The sequence below is a fragment of the Convolutriloba macropyga genome, chromosome 2, assembly GCF_964194025.1.
Source record: "Convolutriloba macropyga chromosome 2, txConMacr16.3, whole genome shotgun sequence".
NCBI lineage: Eukaryota > Metazoa > Xenacoelomorpha > Acoela > Convolutidae > Convolutriloba > Convolutriloba macropyga.
Genome location: NC_134469.1, coordinates 29,940,082 through 29,961,243, shown reverse-complemented (window position 1 = coordinate 29,961,243; position 21,162 = coordinate 29,940,082). Strand labels below are relative to the sequence as shown.

At 44.3% G+C, this 21,162-nt stretch overlaps 2 protein-coding genes across 3 annotated transcripts in view; both read right to left on the bottom strand.

Moving 5' to 3' along the window:
- LOC142358600 (inosine-5'-monophosphate dehydrogenase 2-like) overlaps nucleotides 1–14,599 on the bottom strand; it is a 136,831-nt gene extending 122,232 nt beyond the window's left edge. Inside the window, exon 1 of one of the 2 annotated variants that reach the window (XM_075410040.1) lies at nucleotides 14,047–14,599. In XM_075410040.1, coding sequence (XP_075266155.1) covers nucleotides 14,047–14,207 — 161 coding nt within the window. In that variant the 5' untranslated portion in view covers nucleotides 14,208–14,599. The remainder of the gene's footprint in view (nucleotides 1–14,046) is intronic. The other variant, XM_075410039.1, reaches the window with a different exon arrangement.
- Nucleotides 1–21,162, bottom strand: part of LOC142358604 (protein FAM76A-like) — a 606,005-nt gene that overhangs the window by 306,178 nt on the left and 278,665 nt on the right. The window lies entirely within an intron of this gene.

Below are 21,162 nucleotides of genomic sequence, written 5' to 3'. Positions count from 1 at the left end.
CGCACATACATACACGCACACATATACACACAAGTACACATATAAACGGACTCACTCACACACACATACACAATAGCAAATTCACAAACGCACGAACTCTCACATAAGCACACATACCTACACACGCGCTCACACACGCATCCCCCCCACACACACACACACACAAAAACGCACGCACACATACACATAAGCACACATACACAAACACACGCACTCACACATACACGCACACGGAAGCACCCACACACACAAGCGCACGCACTCAAACACACACACACACAAACAAACGCACTCTCACAAACACATACATACACACACACGCACGCAAGCACCCATTCATACACACAAAAGATCGCGCACAATCACACGCAAGCACACACACACACACAAACACATAAGCAGGCACTCACACTCAAACGCACGCACTCTCACTCACACGTACACATACATACAAACGCACGCACCCTAACACGGACACAAAAGCACGCACTCACACAAACGCACGCACACACACACAAACAATCGCTCTCTCTTACACACACATACATACATACACACGCACCCACCCACGCAACACACACGCGCACATACATAAACGCCCGCACTCACACACCCAAACGCACACAGAGATACAAACAAACACACATACAAAAGGACGCACTCACACACACACGCACAAATACATACACACTTAGGCAAGAACCCCCCCCCCCCACACACACACACACACACACACACACAATCACGCGCACACAACACACGTACACAAGCACACACACAAACGCACGCACAGACAAACACACACACACAAAAGAACGCAACCTTGCAAGCAAACATACATACACACGCATGCAAGCACCAACAAACAACATGCCCAAACACAAGCCCACATATATGCACGCACACATACACACAAGTACATATATAAACGCACGCACTCAAACACACAAACGCATCCATGCACACACATATACGCACGCACGCACCAACACGCACACTTACACCAACAAACGCACGCACGTACTCACACATGCACACGCACGCAAGCACCAATCTACACACACAAAAACTCGCGCACAACCACACGCAAGCGCACACACACAAACAAACATATATAAGCATGCACTCACACTCAAACGCACGCACACAAACACACAAGCATACACACACACAAACGCACGCACTTTCACTCACACGTACACATACATACAAACACACGCACCCTAACACGGACACACACAAGCGCACGCACTCAAACAAACGCACGCACACACACAAACACAAACGATCGCTCTCTCTCTCACACATACATACACACACACCCACACAACACATACACGCACATACATAAACGCACAAACTCACACAGCCAAAAGCACACAGACATAAAAACCAGCACACATACAAAAGCACGCACTCACACACATGCACAAACATACATACATACACAGTCAGGCAAAAACTCCCCCCCCCCCCACACACACAATCACGCGCACACACCACACATACACAAGCACACACCTAAACACACGCACTCAAGCACACAAACGCACGCACACACGCACAAAACAACGCAACCTTGCACTCACGCACACATACATACACACGCTCGCAAGCACCCACACACAACATACCCACGCACGCACGACCCATACGCACGCACACACCCACACACATACACACAAACGCACGCACACACAAAAACGCACGCACACATACACATAAGCACACACACACACAAACGCACGCACTCACGCATTTGCACGCAAGCACCCACACACACACAAGCGCACGCACTCAACACACAACCACGCAAACACATATAAACGCACACATACACACAAACAAACTCACACACTCCCTCTCTCTCACTCATGCACACATACGTACACACGCACGCACAAACACACACACTTAGGCAAGAACCTCCCCTCACACACACAAGCACGCACGCACACCAGACATACACAAGCACACACAAACGCACGCACTCACACAAACAAACGCACGCACACAGACACAAGCGCACACACGCACAAAAGAACGCAACATTACCGGCACCCACACATCCATACACACGCACGGAAGCACCCACACACAAGCGCACATACATACACGCACACATATACACACAAGTACACATATAAACGGACTCACACACACATACACAATAGCAAATTCACAAACGCACGAACTCTCACATAAGCACACATACCTACACGCGCTCACACACGCATCCCCCACACACACACACACAAAAACGCACGCACACATACACATAAGCACACATACACAAACACACGCACTCACACATACACGCGCACGGAAGCACCCACACACACAAGCGCACGCACTCAAACACACACACACACACACACACACACAAACGCACTCTCACAAACACATACACACACACACACGCACGCAAGCACCCATTCATACACACAAAAGCTCGCGCACAATCACACGCAAGCACACACACACAAACACATAAGCAGGCACTCACACTCAAACACACGCACTCTCACTCACACGTACACATACATACAAACGCACGCACCCTAACACGGACACAAGTACGCACTCACACAAACGCACGCACACACACACAAACAATCGCTCTCTCTTACACACACATACATACATACACACGCACCCACCCACGCAACACACACGCGCACATATATAAACGCCCGCACTCACACACCGAAACGCACACAGAGATACAAACAAACACACATACAAAAGGACGCACTCACACACACACTTAGGCAAGATCCCCCCCCCACACACACACACACAATCACGCGCACACAACACACGTACACAAGCACACACACAAACGCACGCACACAGACAAACATAAATAAGCATGCACTCACACTCAAACGCACGCACACAAACACACAAGCATACACACACAAACGCACGCACTTTCACTCACACGTACACATACATACAAACACACGCACCCTAACACGGACACACACAAACGCACGCACTCAAACAAACGCACGCACACACACAAAAACGATCGCTCTCTCTCACACACATACATACACACACACCCACACAACACATACACGCACATACATAAACGCACAAACTCACACAGCCAAAAGCACACAGACATAAAAACCAGCACACATACAAAAGCACGCACTCACACACATGCACAAACATACATACATACACAGTCAGGCAAAAACTCCCCCCCCCCCACACACACACACACACACACAATCACGCGCACACACCACACATACACAAGCCCACACCTAAACACACGCACTCACGCACACAAACGCACGCACACACGCACAAAACAACGCAACCTTGCACTCACGCACACATACATACACACGCTCGCAAGCACCCACACGCAACATACCCACGCACGCACGACACATACGCACGCACACACCCACACACATACACACAAACGCACGCACACACAAAAACGCACGCACACATACACATAAGCACACACACAAACGCACGCACTCACGCATTTGCACGCAAGCACCCATACACACACGCGCACGCACTCAACACACAACCACGCAAACACATATAAACGCACACATACACACAAACAAACTCACACACTCCCTCTCTCTCACTCATGCACACATACGTACACACGCACGCACCCGCACACACACACACACAAACACAACCGCACATACAAGCACACACATACGCACGCACTCTCAAACACGCACCCGTCCACACACAGAGGCACGCACTCAAACAAAAACGCACACGTACACACAAGCACACGCACACACACGTTTGCACTCACTCTCCCACACGCACATTCACGCAAGCACGCACCACACACCCACACACACATACAACAAGCACAAAACAACGCACGCACTCACACACCCAAACTCACACAGACATACAAGCACATACAAAAGCACGCACTCTCTCACACACACACGCACACATACAGACACAATCAGGTAAGAACTTCCCCACGCACACACACAAGCACGCAAAAACACCACACATACACAAGCACACACAAACGCACGCACTCACACACACACACACAAATGCACGCACACCGACACAAGCGCACACACGCACAAAAGAACGCAACCTTGCACGCACGCACACGTACATACACGCACGCAAGCACCCACATACAAGCACTTACATGCACGCACACATACACACAAGTACACATATAAACGCACGCACTCACGCACATACGCAAAAGAATGCACTCTCACATACGCACACACACCTACACACGCACGCACCCAGACACAAGCAACGCACGCACACACAAAAACGCACTCACATACACACACTCATAAGCACACATACACAAACGCACGCACTCACACATTCACGCGCACATACACATGCACGCAAGCACCCACACACACACACACACACGCATGCACTCAAACACAAGCACACAAACACAAAAAGCGCGCTATCAAAAACACATATATACACACGCACGCAAGCACCCACACACAAAATCATACAAGCGCGAAGACGTGTACACACACACAAAAGCACACACACACACAAACGCACGCACGCACTTTCTCTCTCACTCACGCACACATTAAATACACTCGCACACATCCACACACAAACACAAGTGCACACACAAGCATACAAATACGCACGCACTCTCACACACGCACATTTACATACGCACCCATCCACACACAAACGCACGCATGCACACAAAAACGCACATACACAATTATACATATAAACACACGCACACACACGTTCGCACGCACTCTCTTGCACATGCACATTTACGCAAGCACCCCCACACATACAAGCACAAAAATGCGCGCACACAAATACACGCACATATCACACAAGCACACACGCACACACACAAATGCGCGCACACACACACACACACAAATGCATGCACTCGCACACACACGCAGAGAAGCACCCACACACACACACACACACACACACACACACACACACACACACAAACACACACACACACACACACAAGAACACACATACACAAGCACGCACACACATACATGAACGCACTCACACAAACTGATGCACATATACTCAGAAACACACACACAAACGCACGTACTCTCTCTCACACACACGCACACATACATAAAAACATACGCAAGCACCCACACACACCAGAACTCACACATACAAAAAAGCACATGCTAATGCACGCACTCACACATACACAAGCACACAAACGCACGCACTCACACACACATACAAACACACGCACTCAAGCGTCCCCGCACGCACACACAGAACCAAATAAGCACTCACACACGAAAACAAGCACACACAAACACAAACGAGCTCTCACACACGCACACACACATGCACGCAAGAACCCACACAAGCCCACCCCCGCACACACACACACACACACACACACACACACACACAAATACACACACACATGCATTCACACACACAAACGCACGCACAAAAGCACACACACACAAACGCACGCACTCTCAAACACGCACGAATACATACACACACAAGCACACCCACAAACGCGCACTCACTCACACACACATACACGCACGCATTCACACACACGCACACATACATACACACACAAGCACACACACAAACGCTCGCACTCACACACACAAACGCACGCACACATACACACAAACGAACGCACTCACACACACATACGTACATATATATACACACGCACCCACACATACACAATCATCCACAAACGCACGCACAAATACACAAGCACACACTCAAACGCATGCAATCTCACACACAAACATACATACACGAACGCAAGCACCCACACCCACACACGAGCTCCCCCCGCACGCACACACACACACCATACACACAAGCACAAACGTAAACACACAAACAAACTCACGCACATATACACACAAGCACACACACACACACAAAGGCATGCACTATCACACACAGGCAAACAAACATTCACGCGCACGCAAGAAACCACACACACCAGCGCGCGCATACACATACATACATGCACACAATCACACACATAAACGCACACACGCAAACACACGCTTACATACACATAAGCACACACACACACAAGCACATGCGTACACACAAAAGCAAGCACCCAAACAAACACAGACACACCGCACACCAACACATACATTAACACACCATACACACACACAAACACGCACGTACCTACACAAACGGACGCACTCACACACACACACACACACACAAACGCACAAAAACATTCAAACGCACGCAAGCACTCACACAAGCACTAGCGCACATACAAACGACCGCACACATACGAACAAGCAAACACACACAGAGGCACGCACTCAAACAAAAACGCACACGTACACACAAGCACACGCACACACACGTTTGCACTCACTCTCTCACACACGCACATTCACGCAAGCACGCACCACACACACACACACACACACACACATACAACAAGCACAAAACAACGCACGCACTCACACACCCAAACTCACACAGACATACAAGCACATACAAAAGCACGCACTCTCACACACACACACGCACACATACAGACACAATCAGGTAAGAACTTCCCCACGCACACACACAAGCACGCAAAAACACCACACATACACAAGCACACACAAACGCACGCACTCACACACACAAATGCACGCACACCGACACAAGCGCACACACGCACAAAAGAACGCAACCTTGCACGCACGCACACGTACATACACGCACGCAAGCACCCACATACAAGCACATACATGCACGCACACATACACACAAGTACACATATAAACGCACGCACTCACGCACATACGCAAAAGAATGCACTCTCACATACGCACACACACCTACACACGCACGCACCCACACACAAGCAAACACAAATGCACGCACTCATACACACAAACGCACGTACTCACACACGCGCAAGCACAATTACACACAAACGCACGCACACACAAAAACGCACGCACATACACACACTCATAAGCACACATATACAAACGCACGCACTCACACATTCACGCGCACATACACATGCACGCAAGCACCCACACACACACACACGCATGCACTCAAACACAAGCACACAAACACAAAAAGCGCGCTATCAAAAACACATATATACACACGCACGCAAGCACCCACACACAAAATCATACAAGCGCGCAGACGTGTACACACACACAAAAAAAAGCACACACACACACACACACAAACGCACGCACGCACTTTCTCTCTCACTCACGCACACATAAAAAACACTCGCACACATCCACACACACGCACACAAACACAAGTGCACACACAAGCATACAAATACGCACGCACTCTCACACACGCACATTTACATACGCACCTATCCACACACAAACGCACGCATGCACACAAAAACGCACATACACAATTATACATATAAACACACGCACACACACGTTCGCACGCACTCTCTTGCACATGCACATTTACGCAATCACCCCCACACATACAAGCACAAAAATGCGCGCACACAAATACACGCACATATCACACAAGCACACACACACACACAAAAATGCGCGCACACACACACACACACACAAATGCATGCACTCGCACACACACGCAGAGAAGCACCCACCCACCCACCCACCCACCCACCCACACACACACACACACACACACACACACACACACACACACAAGAACACACATACACAAGCACGCACACACATACATGAACGCACTCACACAAACTGATGCACATATACTCAGAAACACACACACAAACGCACGTACTCTCTCTCACACACACGCACACATACATAAAAACATACGCAAGCACCCACACACACCAGAACTCACACATACAAACAAGCACATGCTAATGCACGCACTCACACATACACAAGCACACAAACGCACGCACTCACACACACATACAAACACACGCACTCAAGCGTCCCCGCATGCACACACAGAACCACATAAGCACTCACACACGAAAACAAGCACACACAAACACAAACGAGCTCTCACACACGCACACACACATACACATGCACGCAAGAACCCACACAAGCCCACCCCCCGCACACACACACACACACACACACAAATACACACACATGCATTCACACACACAAACGCACGCACAAAAGCACACACACACAAACGCACGCACTCTCACACACGCACAAATACATACACACACAAGCACACCCACAAACGCGCGCGCACTCACACACACACACATACACGCACGCATTCACACACACGCACACATACATACGCACACAAGCACACACACAAACGCTCGCACTCACACACACAAACGCACGCACACATACACACAAACGAACGCAGTCACAAACACATACGTACATATACATACACACGCACCCACACATACACACAAGCATCCACAAACGCACGCACAAATACACAAGCACACACTCAAACGCATGCAATCTCACACACAAACATACATACACGAACGCAAGCACCCACACCCACACACGAGCTCCCCCCGCACGCACACACACACCATACACACAAGCACAAACGTAAACACACAAACTCACGCACATATACACACAAGCACACACACACACACAAAGGCATGCACTATCACACACAGGCACACAAACATTCACGCGCACGCAAGAAACCACACACACCAGCGCGCGCATACACATACATACATGCACACAATCACACACATAAACGCACACACGCAAACACACGCTTACATACACATAAGCACACACACACACACAAGCACATGCGTACACACAAAAGCAAGCACCCAAACAAACACAGACACATCGCACACCAACACATACATTAACACACCATACACACACACACAAACACGCACGTACCTACACAAACGGACGCACTCACGCACACACACACACACACAAACGCACAAAAACATTCACACGCACGCAAGCACTCACACAAGCACTAGCGCACATACAAACGACCGCACACATACGAACAAGCAAACACATACGCACGCACCCACACACGCAAGCCCCTCCCCCCCAGCGCAAGCACACATACACCAGCTACAAGCAGACACACACACACCATACATGCTCACGTACACACACACACACACACAAACGCACGCACTCTCACACACAAACGCAAGCACGTACACGCAAACACACACATAAATACACACGCACACGCATACATATATGCGCAAGCACTCACACACACAAACTCACGCACACATACACACAAACGCGCACACGTACATACACACACACGGGCACGGAAACAACACACACACACACACAAACGCATGAAAACATACACACGCACGCAAGCCCTCTCACACACAAGCACTAGCGCACATACAAACAAACGCACACATACGAACAAGCAAACACATACGCACGCACCCACACACGCAAGCCCTCCCCCCCCCCAGCGCAAGCACACATACACCAGTTACAAGCAGACACACACACCATACATGCTCACGTACACACAAACGAACGCACTCTCTCACACACAAACGCAAGCACGTTCACGCAAGCACACACACACATACACAAACGTACGCAATCACACACGCACACACCCACAGTTACACACAAACGCACGCTCACACAAAAACGCACGCACACACACTCATAAGCACACATACACAAACGCACGCACTCACACATTCACGCGCACATACATGCACGCAAGCACACCCCCCCACACACACACACACGCACTTACTCAAACACAAACAAAAAAGCGCACTATCACAAACACATATATACACACGCACGCAAGCAACCACACACAAAATCATACAAGCGCGCAGACACATGTACACGCACACATACACACAAGCACACAAACGGACGCACGCGCGCACACACACACACACACAAACGCACGCACGCACTTTCTCCCTCACTCACGCACACAAATACACACGCACGCACCCATACAAAGACGCACACAAGTGCACACAACCATACAAATACGCACGCACCCTCACACACGCACATTTACATACGCACCCATCAACACACAAAGGCACGCACGCACGCACAAAAAAAACGCACATACACACAGACACACGCTCGCACGCACTCTCACACATGCACATTCACGCAAGCACCCCCACACAGGCACACGTACAAGCACAAAAGAGCGCGCACACAAATACACGCACATATCACACAAGCACACACACACAAATGCGCGCACACACACACACACAAATGCATGCACTCGCCCACACACGCACAAATACAGACGCACAGAAGCACCCACACACACACACACACACACACACAAGCACACACACATAAGCACGCACACACAAATGAACGCACTCACACACATAAACTGATGCACATATACTCAGAAACACACACACAAACGCACGCTCTCACACACACATGCACACATACATACAAACGCACGCAAGCACCCACAAACACCAGAACTCACACATAAACAAGCACATGCTAATGCACGCACTCACACATACACCAGCACACAAACGCACACACTCACACACACATACAAACACACGCACTCAAGCGTCCCCGCACACACACACAAAGAACCACTCACACACGAAAACACGCACACAAACACAAACGCGCACTCACTCACACACACACACATACACGCATGCATTCACACACACACGCACATATACATACACACACAAGCACACACAAACGCTCGCACTCACACACACACAAAAGCACGCGCACACACACAAACGAACGCACTCACACACACATACGTACATATACATACACACGCACCCACACAAGCATCCACAAACGCACGCACAAATTTACACAAGCACACACTCAAACGCATTCAATCTCACACACACACATATACACGGACTCAAGCACCAACACCCACACACAACCCCCCCCCCGCACGCACACACCATACACACAAGCACAAACGTAAACACAAACGAACGCACGCACATATACACACAAGCAAACACTCACAGGCACACAAACATACACGTGCCAGCAAGAAACCACACACACAAGCGCGCACACACACATACATACATGCACACATACACAAAACCACACACACAAACACGCTTAGAGAGAGAGAGAGTTTAGTCTTCTGTGTAGTGTGCACAAGGGTTTGCACCCATCATTGAGGGGTAGAGTTGACCACTTTCTGAAATGTGTTACAGCTGCCACGATTGCAGAGCAAGGTCCAAGAACAGGAGTTGACTTCAAAGTAACAATTTTCGAAGTAATTCCAGTAAACTTTTGTTAGATATTGTTTATCAATGTGCTTTATTTCAATGTTAGCGCTTTTAATAATGATATTCAGTAGCTTGCTGGATCTAATCAAAAAATTCTCATCCGCTTTTTTGGTACGAGTTTTATCAATTGCTATGAGCTCGTTTTGTCGTGTATTTATTGCACATTCGTTTAATTTTATTGGCAAATTGATGTTGTAATTGCCTCCCAACAAAGTTAAAAGCGTTAAAAAATCATGGAGTTCGAAGTAGTATGATAGCGGCAGAAGCTTGAGTTTTGCCATTCTACTTTGATAATTCATTTCCCAACTACTGAGAATCCATGCCGTGGCTTTCTTTTGGATACGTTCTACTTCTTTGCATTCTGTTTTGTTAACAAACCAAACCATTGAGGCATAACTTATTACTGGTATGACATATCCCGCGTAAGTATTAAGTTTTGTTCTAGTGTTTGCTAAAACCGATACGTTTCGCTTGAGAAAATAGAAAGCTTTCGAAGCTTTTTTACATCGTTTTAGACTATTTGCTCTCCAAGAGAGTTTTGCAGATATAATGACACCCAGATCTTTTTGTTCAAACTTGCTCTCTAGGAATTTAGAATTTAGCTGGAAATGGTATTCGCTGTTTTGCTGTTGTTTTACTGGTAAGACGTAACATTTGTTTTCATTCAGCTTCATTTCGTTCACTTCGCACCAGCTTTCTATGGCTTCTAGATCGGTTCAGATATCAGCTGGCTGAGTTGATACTAACTTGAAATCATAAGCATACCCAAAAGCGTCACATAATTTGACTCGAGTTGGTAGATCGTTCACGTATATAATAAATAGGAGAGGACCTAAGAGAGACCCCTGCGGGACTCCGCTAGTACCTGGGAAAATTTCAGATTTGCATTCATTAACTTTTTCATATTGTTTTCTTTCAGTGAGGTAACTTGCAATGATTTTCAAGAAATTTCCGCCGATTTGCAGCTCTTCAACTTTTTCTAGTAACCTGTCTTGTGGTACGCTGTCGAAAGCTTTTTTAAAATCTAAGTACAGCACATAGAATTCACTTTCTTGGTCATCAAGTTCTTTGTACAGAAGATCTAGAAAGAGCAGAAGTTGTGTAACCACAGACCTATGTCTCCTAAATCCATGTTGAGAGTTATCCAAATGTGTTTTGACTATTTCGTAAATTTCATTGAAATTTAACTTTTCTAAAACCTTCGAGACATTGCAAAGTAAGCTGATCGGTCTGTATTGATCTATCATTGCTCTGTTTTCATCTTTAAAAATTGGGATAACTTCACTTGTTTTCCAGTATGCTGGAAAACACCCTTTATTTAAAGCGGCTTGGAAAACTATATGCAATGATTTTGAGAGGGTTGGCAGGTTTTTCAGGATTGTATTTCCAACATTATCAGGTCCACTAGCTTTATTTGACTGAAGCTTGGTTAGTATCTCCTTGATTTTTCTTTCGTCAATGTTTACTTAGTTAAATTTTCCTTTTTCGTAAGAGTTCATTTTAATTGTATTACTTTTGAGGAAAACATTGGAGAAGAAATCGTTAAAGTATTTGCACTTTTGGCTATCTTCATTTGTCTTGTTGTCCTTGTAAGACATTGTTTCCGGGTATCTATTGCATTTAAAGACAGCATTGAGATACTTTTGCAGATCAGAGACTCTCCTCCCTCGGAAGATTTTGTCATCAAAGTCCGCTTGATCTTGTTTCAGCTGATCTCTCAATTTCTTCTCTGCTTTTTAAATCTTTATCAGTCTGCCAAGATTTGGGTTTTTAGTTTTCCTTATCAGAGTAGATATGACTTTTATGAGATGGGAGGATTCCTTTTTTATCCAGGGGGGAAGGTTGGATCTGTGCAGCGTGGTTTTGGGAACGTTTTTAGTTAATACATCATCAAGCCATGTATACCATTGCTTGACTAGTTCGTCAATGTTGCTGAAGCAATATGGTTTGAAAGGGTTTTCTAGTATATAGTTATTTAACTCTTTCCGATCAGCTTTGTTGAACGCAAACTTATGCTGTTTGGTTTCGGATTGCATATCTGTTTGCGCCTCAATCTTCACAGTAAAAGCATCGTGATCAGAATTAAAAGATTTATTGATCTCGTTTTTTGTATCACGGTTTATTACTTGATTGGGATTGTTTAAGGAAGACATCCAGTTGTCCCATTTGTTTATGGTTCAAAATTTCCTGAAAATTGTATTCACTAAATTTCTCAACAATTTTGTTTTCGTAATCATTTGTTGTTTTCGTAATCACCCACACACGCAAGACCCCCCCCCCCAGCGCAAGCACACATACACCAGCTACAAGCAGACACACACACACACACACACACACACACACACACACACACACACACACACACACACACGGGCACTCACACACACACGCACTAGCACACACACATACATACGCACACAGACACACACACACACACACACACACACACACGCACACATACACAGGCACATACAAACGCACGTACTCTCACACACACGCGCGCACGCAGACATACACACACGCACGCAAGCACCCACACGCGCACAATCACAATCACATCACAAACCCAAGAGCACACGCACACACTTAGAAATGCGTGATTTGTTGAGCAGACTTTTATTTTGTGAGAAAAATTAAAGTTGTTCTCTACCAAAGTAAGCGAAGTTTTAAAATTCTACTTCACCAGATCATTTCAGTTTTTTAGTTTTGAGTGATACTTTCAATTCTCTCCGCAAAAGATTTAAATTTGCCAGTAGCGTCTTTACAAAAAGAATCTGCACTCAAGTACTAACTTGTATGTTAGTCCAATGCCCGGCTGCATCAACTCGGAAACCGTGATTCCATCTCGCATGTCCTCGTCGCAATGGATCCCATTTAAACCACTACCACCAGCTAACATGGTCTGGGATTCAAAGCTGTGATGTCTCACATCGCCATTCATACTACAATCCATTCTGATCGCTTTTCTGTTCAGCTATAATATCTGTCGTGCTTGATTCGGGAGAGCTTCGAGTCAGATTGATTTATGTACCTTCTCTAGCCAGTCGATAATGTTATCTTGTATATGTTTCTGCCGAACAATCTCAAATATTAGGATTAGGTTCAATCTGATCAGACAACTAAGAAATAGCAAATACGTAGATTGATTGATGTTATGCCGATGGAGACTTCTAGTACACCTTCTAGTTGCAGTATTCAACCAATTGAAGAACTAGCTCAATATTCTCGAGGCAAACGAAAGAGGGTGTGTAAAATCGAATGACCACCGAACGGTCAATCAATGTTAAACAAAAACAAAACTGATCAGACCATATCAACGCCACCTAAAATAGGCTTACTCTGTAAATTCAGAATAAAGCAAAATATGCTTTCAAGTTCAAACAGTCGACTTACAGTGACTTACTGCGATCATACAGTTTGCAAACAATACACGCTTTTTACTCGAGGGAATGAACAATTGAAAAGGTAGAATGAAATTTCATCCACCATTTTTAAAATGAATTACGTAGCAGGAAGCAGTCACCGATTACTTTTCCCATTTCAAAACTATTAACAATTTCACAAGATAACCCATCATGGAGGAGGGAGACAGATAGCCGCTCAAGAAAATAAGTGGAACGTAGATGTAGTGTTTCATTGCAGTGGATCTAACAGCTAGTACCCATTGAAAACGAACACGCAAATATAACCGACTGGCTAATGAATTGCTGTCAAACTGTAATATCCGTGCACTGTGTACAGTTACGGGTTGGGTTGGGGGTTTTTCTAAAGCACTTTAAAACCTCGGGGTTACTGATGAAAATCTTCTAGGTCTAAGACTTTAACTAATTATGAAGCTGTACATATTCAAACTGTTCAATTTAGAGTTAGAATTATTGGTCGAAAATACAATAAGTATCAAAGGATGAGAAGGTGTAAAGCTAATAAGAGAAAGGCAGCTCAATTATATGAGGTTTATATTTGAATATGCTCTTTGGTTTCGGTCCTATCAATGGTTGAATAATCTTAGGTTATTTTTACCCATTTTCTTTAATCTCTTTGGGATTTTCTCATAGTTATTTTCTACCGCACGGGTCCCTGTTAGTTAAACTAACAGATAACAGGTTTACCTGCCTGACGAATCCCGTCAAGAATAAACATTCCTTGACGCCTCCCGTCAAGATTACATTCTGTGATGATTCCCATCATTATTTATGATGCTTTCTTTATATTGTTAAAATACGGTTTACTGTTAGTAACAATCATTTTTTGTTCTCCCATTTATTGTGAACATTTCGATTTGTGCGTTCACTGTATTTTATGAGCCTGTCATACATGAAGTTCTATGGTTTACTACACTGCCTCCCTCTTAGAAAAATATGAGTGTTCCACTCACTCACAAGCAAGAGTTTCAAAGGTCCACTTTCGAGTTCATATATTCCTCTGCTTTTTCAATCCCGTGCTTGTCATAAATATTACGAGCCTCCTCATCTTCCATAATTTTCTTTGCCTGAAGAATAATTTTGAACAGGTCCTCCCGACCACCCTTGTCCGGATGTCAGAGCATTGCCAACGTTTTGAAATGTTTCTGGATAGTACTGGTTGTGGCCCCCTGTGGCAGGAATAGAAACTCACAAAAGTTCGGAGGTTGACTGAAAGGGCTCTGCTTGTTGATCGCCTCCAGTCTCCTCTGGATGACTTCTTTGAGGTCTGTTCTGTTCTTACCCTGGTCCTTAGTTTTCTGATATCTATCTCGGCATTCTCCAACTCCCGAGCTAAACACTCCCGCTCATCCACCAGAGCGATACATTATCTTGTCTTTGTTTCGGCTACATTCGTAACCTCCGCCAACTCTTTCTTCAATATTTCCTCCTGCCTCCTGCAGGACTCCCGCTGATTCCCATTGTGTTCAGGCAGTCGTTTGGTCTCAAGCAATTGATCGCTTAACCTTTGACTTTCAGGTTTTAACTGCCGGAGCTCCTCTTCGAGCCGAGCCCCGGCAGTTCCCAGCATTTCGCTGTTGTCAATCTTCTTCTGCTGTTCCTCGATTCTCTGATGCATCCCAATTAACTCCATAACACTAATTGCCGCTCTATCCACTACATTGGGTTGTTGCAGCTGCGTCATTTAACATTTTATTTGAGGTTACTCCAACAATCCGATACACTTGGTGCCTGACTATCGACCTGACCTCAAACAACTCGGGTAGATAGTAGCAATAATCGCCGATTTTTGGTTCTGCCATTCCTATATATCATACATTTAAATTAATCTAATGTGTCAATTTCAGTTTCTGTCATATCTGGTACAGATTTAGCCTTTTTTGTTTTTATGACTACAGTGTCTGTATTACCATCACACAATTCAACTGTTCTTTTTCTTGTCAATTTTTGTTCCTTAGTACGTTGTTTTAGATGATGAAAATAACCTACTTCCCCCATTGGGTTAATGGGTTGCAGAGCAACCACAGGATTAGTGCCACTGCGTAGCATATCGATTGAAAAAAACACACAGACCAAACAAAATATGATTTTTAGTCCAATAAAAATAGTCATCAAACTGATGGTTATTTCCCTGGCCAAATGCCCAAATTGTTTCACTTCACTACCCAGGTATTCAAAAATCAGCAATTCATGCCACTGGTGATTGTACTTTAAGTCCGTTTTGAAATACTCTAGAGTCTCATGCTCATATAAGCCTCCTTTTCCCAGAAAAACTTCTCTTCCTGTAATGGTTTTTCTCGAATATCTTAATCTTTGGACCCTCTTGTTGAGTTCACGGTTTTTGTCATTGAAAAACGCTTCCATTGGCGCGTAGGTTGACCAATTGACGTTAACTGTGGAATTAGGCATATCATTGGGTTTATCAATCAGTTGTATTCGCCTGCTATATGTTATCCATGAACCATTCTGCAGTTCAATTGCGTTCGGGTACATGGGGTTGCAATTAATTAGTGTGAAATTTTTATAGAATACTCAAAAAATAGGGTCCATGTATCTAATTCCTTCTGAACTGTTGTCAGAAGAAACCCTATTTTGTACTTCCTCCGTACAAAACTGGTTTTCGACAACATGTACGATAAGTTTAGCGCACCTATAGACATAAAGTATTCCTCCTGCTCTTTCTGCGTGTGTACCCAGAGCGTTTTGTTGATTTAGGAAAATTTGATGTAAGTTTCCGTTAATTGGTGTCGTTAAAATCATAGCTCTGTGCAGTGTTTCTATGTGACAATTTAATAACTCTATTTCAGATTTTCAAACATGCCTCGATAATCCCACACAAAAAGTTGGTCGAGTTTTATGTCCCTGAGATCTGTCTCAGATATATCTGTTGGTGAAAAACTTTGTTCCGTGGCCGTCAACGTTTCCTTTGTGTAAAACAATTTTCTGTGGTTTGTTTCAAAAAGCCGGAAATTGTCTATCTGTTTTGTCCTTTTTTTCAACTGAACAACTAAGTTTCTTTTTCTGTCTAACGTGCTCGTCAAGTACTTTTTGTTCCCAGCGCGGACTGTTTTTGCTGTTATCGAGTCCGAAAATTTAACTATCGTTAAGATATTTGGTTTTTTGTCTTGTTCGAACAAATATTGTACTGAATCTATTTCAAATGTGTCTCCTTGATATAACAAGGTCTGCTCCTGTTTCAGAGGGTCTTTAAAATATAACCATGTTCCTTAATTTGCTTCTCTAGTTTCAATGAAAAAAGTCCCCATGAAAATTTCAGCATTTATCATGATATTACCTTTCTGTGTTTTACCTTTTGGATTGATCCACTCCAAGGGGTAGACATAATTCACTCCTTTTTCATCTCCGCCTTTCATGAATGTTTTTGATACCTTCTGAACAAACTCTGCGTCGATTCTGTTAACATTTATCTCATTAAGGACTTCTTTAGGAGCGTTGAATTCAAAGTCACCAAGACCCGGTAACCGCGCATTGTGTCCCTGCCATAGGCTTTGGAGACTGATTCTTTTATTGGGTAAAACGTTGGAATTATTTTTTATTTTTCGTTTAAGTAAGTTGTGTCGTCATGCCAACCACTTTTTTTCATTACAGTTACCGTATATGCAGCCCTGTACATTCAGTATTTTAGTTTACTCCTGCTGCTCTCGGCGTAGATGAGTCCTCCTTTATTTACTTGCTCCTCATTTAGGCGTGAAGTTTCCCATTTCGTCCGTTCCCTCATGGCAATTTTTTGCGTCTGCAGAATGTTCTCAAAATCATACACCACAATCTCCAAGAATTGTGAAAAACTTACTATGCTAACCAATTGGAGAAGTTTCCAGTTCAGCTGCACGTTCTAATGTGGGTTCCATGCCCTCTGCATTTTGTCGTATCACCTTTTTAAAAAATACATCATTATCAAATTTTTCATCTGAATCGTTATCCTTGAATAAAAAATAGGCTTTGAGTTTCCGCGGTCTTGTTATTCCCGACGTACTTCTTGTTTGATATCATCGTTCGGTAACACTTTGCAAAGTAGAAGCCGTGCTTCTATTTTGAAATTCTTGGCCTTCACTCCTTTCGTATGTTGCTACCAGGCTATCCCGCTTCTGCTGTGTGGCTACTTTAGGCGCAGGTATCCTTGTGCTTCTGTTTTTGTTATTTTTGTTAGTATTTTTTGATTCTCTTGTACTCCCACCCATTGGTGTTTCAAACAATTCCTCCTTGACTGTCTCATTGTGAACTTCATTACTATGGTTAATTTAGCTATTATTGTCTTTAGAATTCACTTCTCTTCTTCCTGTGTCATTCAATTTTGGAATAACTACCTCAATTTTCACAAAATCATTATCCTCCGTAAGGTCATTTTGGGATATTCTCGGTTCATTCTTTGCCTTCTTAGGTTCTTTTTTTATCAGTGTTAGCACTTCTACTGTTAAAACGTTTGATTCAATCGTAGTGCACCTTTTGTTGTTTTTTTGTTTTTACATCCTCAATAGCAAAGTTAAGGTCGTTGAATATTTCACGTATTAATTGCGGACCACTGTAAAAGGATTTAAATTTCTTTGTCTGGCCAGTTTTCATTGTGGGGTTTAACACCATTACTAAATCACCTACTTCATATTGTGGTCCAATTGTGCTACGGTCATAGTAGGTTTTTTGTCTTTCCTGCTCCACATCCATGCTTTCCCGAACCAGTTCATGGCACGTCTGTAGTTCGTCTTTCAAGCAACCAACGTAATCACTCAAGAATGGGTAGATTTTGGTTTGTATTTTGATGCATGCAATCAATCGGTAGCGCGCATGATCGTCCAAAAAGGAGGTACAAGGGGCAGTACTTGGCAACAGAGTGAATTGATGATCTGTACGCCATCATTACTAGCGGAAGATAGGCGCTCCAGGTGTTGTGATGTTCACCCACATATTTTGCAAGATTCTTTTCGGTTGTGCGATTGGTGCGCTCTATCATTGCGTTTCCTTGAGAATGATAAGCTGTTTTTGATGTCCTGTTAATTCCCAGCTCTTTACACATGTTCTGGAAAAGATTCGACATGAAGTTACTGCCCCTGTTGCTATGGAGATTTTCCGGCAACCAAACCTTGAAAACCAGACGTTTACCAAACCCTTAGCTACCGTTGAAGCTTCTTGGATGCTCATGGGAATTGCTTCATACCATTTTGCAAACTGATCTCCAATTAACAGAATGTATTTAATTCCACTTGACTCAGGTAAAGGTCCCATAATGTCCAAGGCGACTTGCCAAAACGGATGACTTGGTTTCCACGTTGTCAGGCTGTGTATGTGTTTCTGGTGTGGAGACTTCTTTTGACAGCCTACTTCGCAAGAACTTACCCACTCGTGAACATCTTTTTTCATCTCGGGCCAGTAGAATTGTTCTCGAACCCGATCAAATGTCTTGGCCATACCAAAATGTCCGCAATATTCATGAAGGAAAGGTAGAATTTCTTTTATAAGTGATCTCTGAATGACTATTTGTGTTAAGTTCTACATTCGTCAATACGTTTCTGTCCCTTGATTAGATCATTTTCAATTTGAAAGTTTCTGGAATCAGTCCAAAGTTTCCACAGGGCTCTGGAGGCTCCTGCCATGTTTTTTATTTGAGGGTGTCTCCCGTTCTCAATCCAGTTTCTTAGTATAATGAGGTCGGCTGCATTTTGCTGATGTTCAACTACTTGTTCAACAGATTTCCCTAGTTCAATGGACCAGATGTTTTTGTCATCCGTATTTACTTGGTTCACTTGATCGCAGTTTTTGACTTGGTCTTCTGTCTGTGGAACTCTCGACAGACAGTTTGCGTGAAGGTTTTTTTTCCCGCTTCGTGTTTGATTTCAAAATCAAACTGTCCGAGCTTTTCTATCCATCTGGCCAATAATCCGTCTGGTTCCTTAAATTTATATAACCACGTGAGGGCCCTATGTTCGGAAACAATTAAAAACTTTTGTCCCAGAAGATAATTTCTGAAGTGTTGAAAGAACTAAATTTTTACAAAAAGTTCTCGTTTTGTCGCAGAATAGTTTCGTAGACTTTTGCTGAGCGTTTTGATTGCGTATGCAATAACTCTTCCATCCCATTGTTGTCTTTGAGAAATAATTGCGCCAATGCCAAACAGAGAGGCGTCGTTGGTTAACGTATAGGGATCCGTGTCATTCGGATAACCCAATATTGGTGCTGTCTGTAATGCTTGTTTTAGTTGTTCAACTGCTGATTCACACTCTTCGCTCCATAAAAACGATCTTTTTTGTTTAATAGCTTATAAAGCGGCTCTGCTATTTTTCCAAAATCTTGTATGAATCGTCTGTAAAAACCAATTAGTCCTAATATTGCTCTCAATTTTTTTTATTGTTCGTGGACTTTTCATTTTACTGACTGCCGCTACTTTCTCCGGATCCACTTCTACGCCTTGATTTGATACAATGTGTCCAAAGAAATGAATTTTTTCCTGATAAAAATCTACATTTTGAGCCTTTT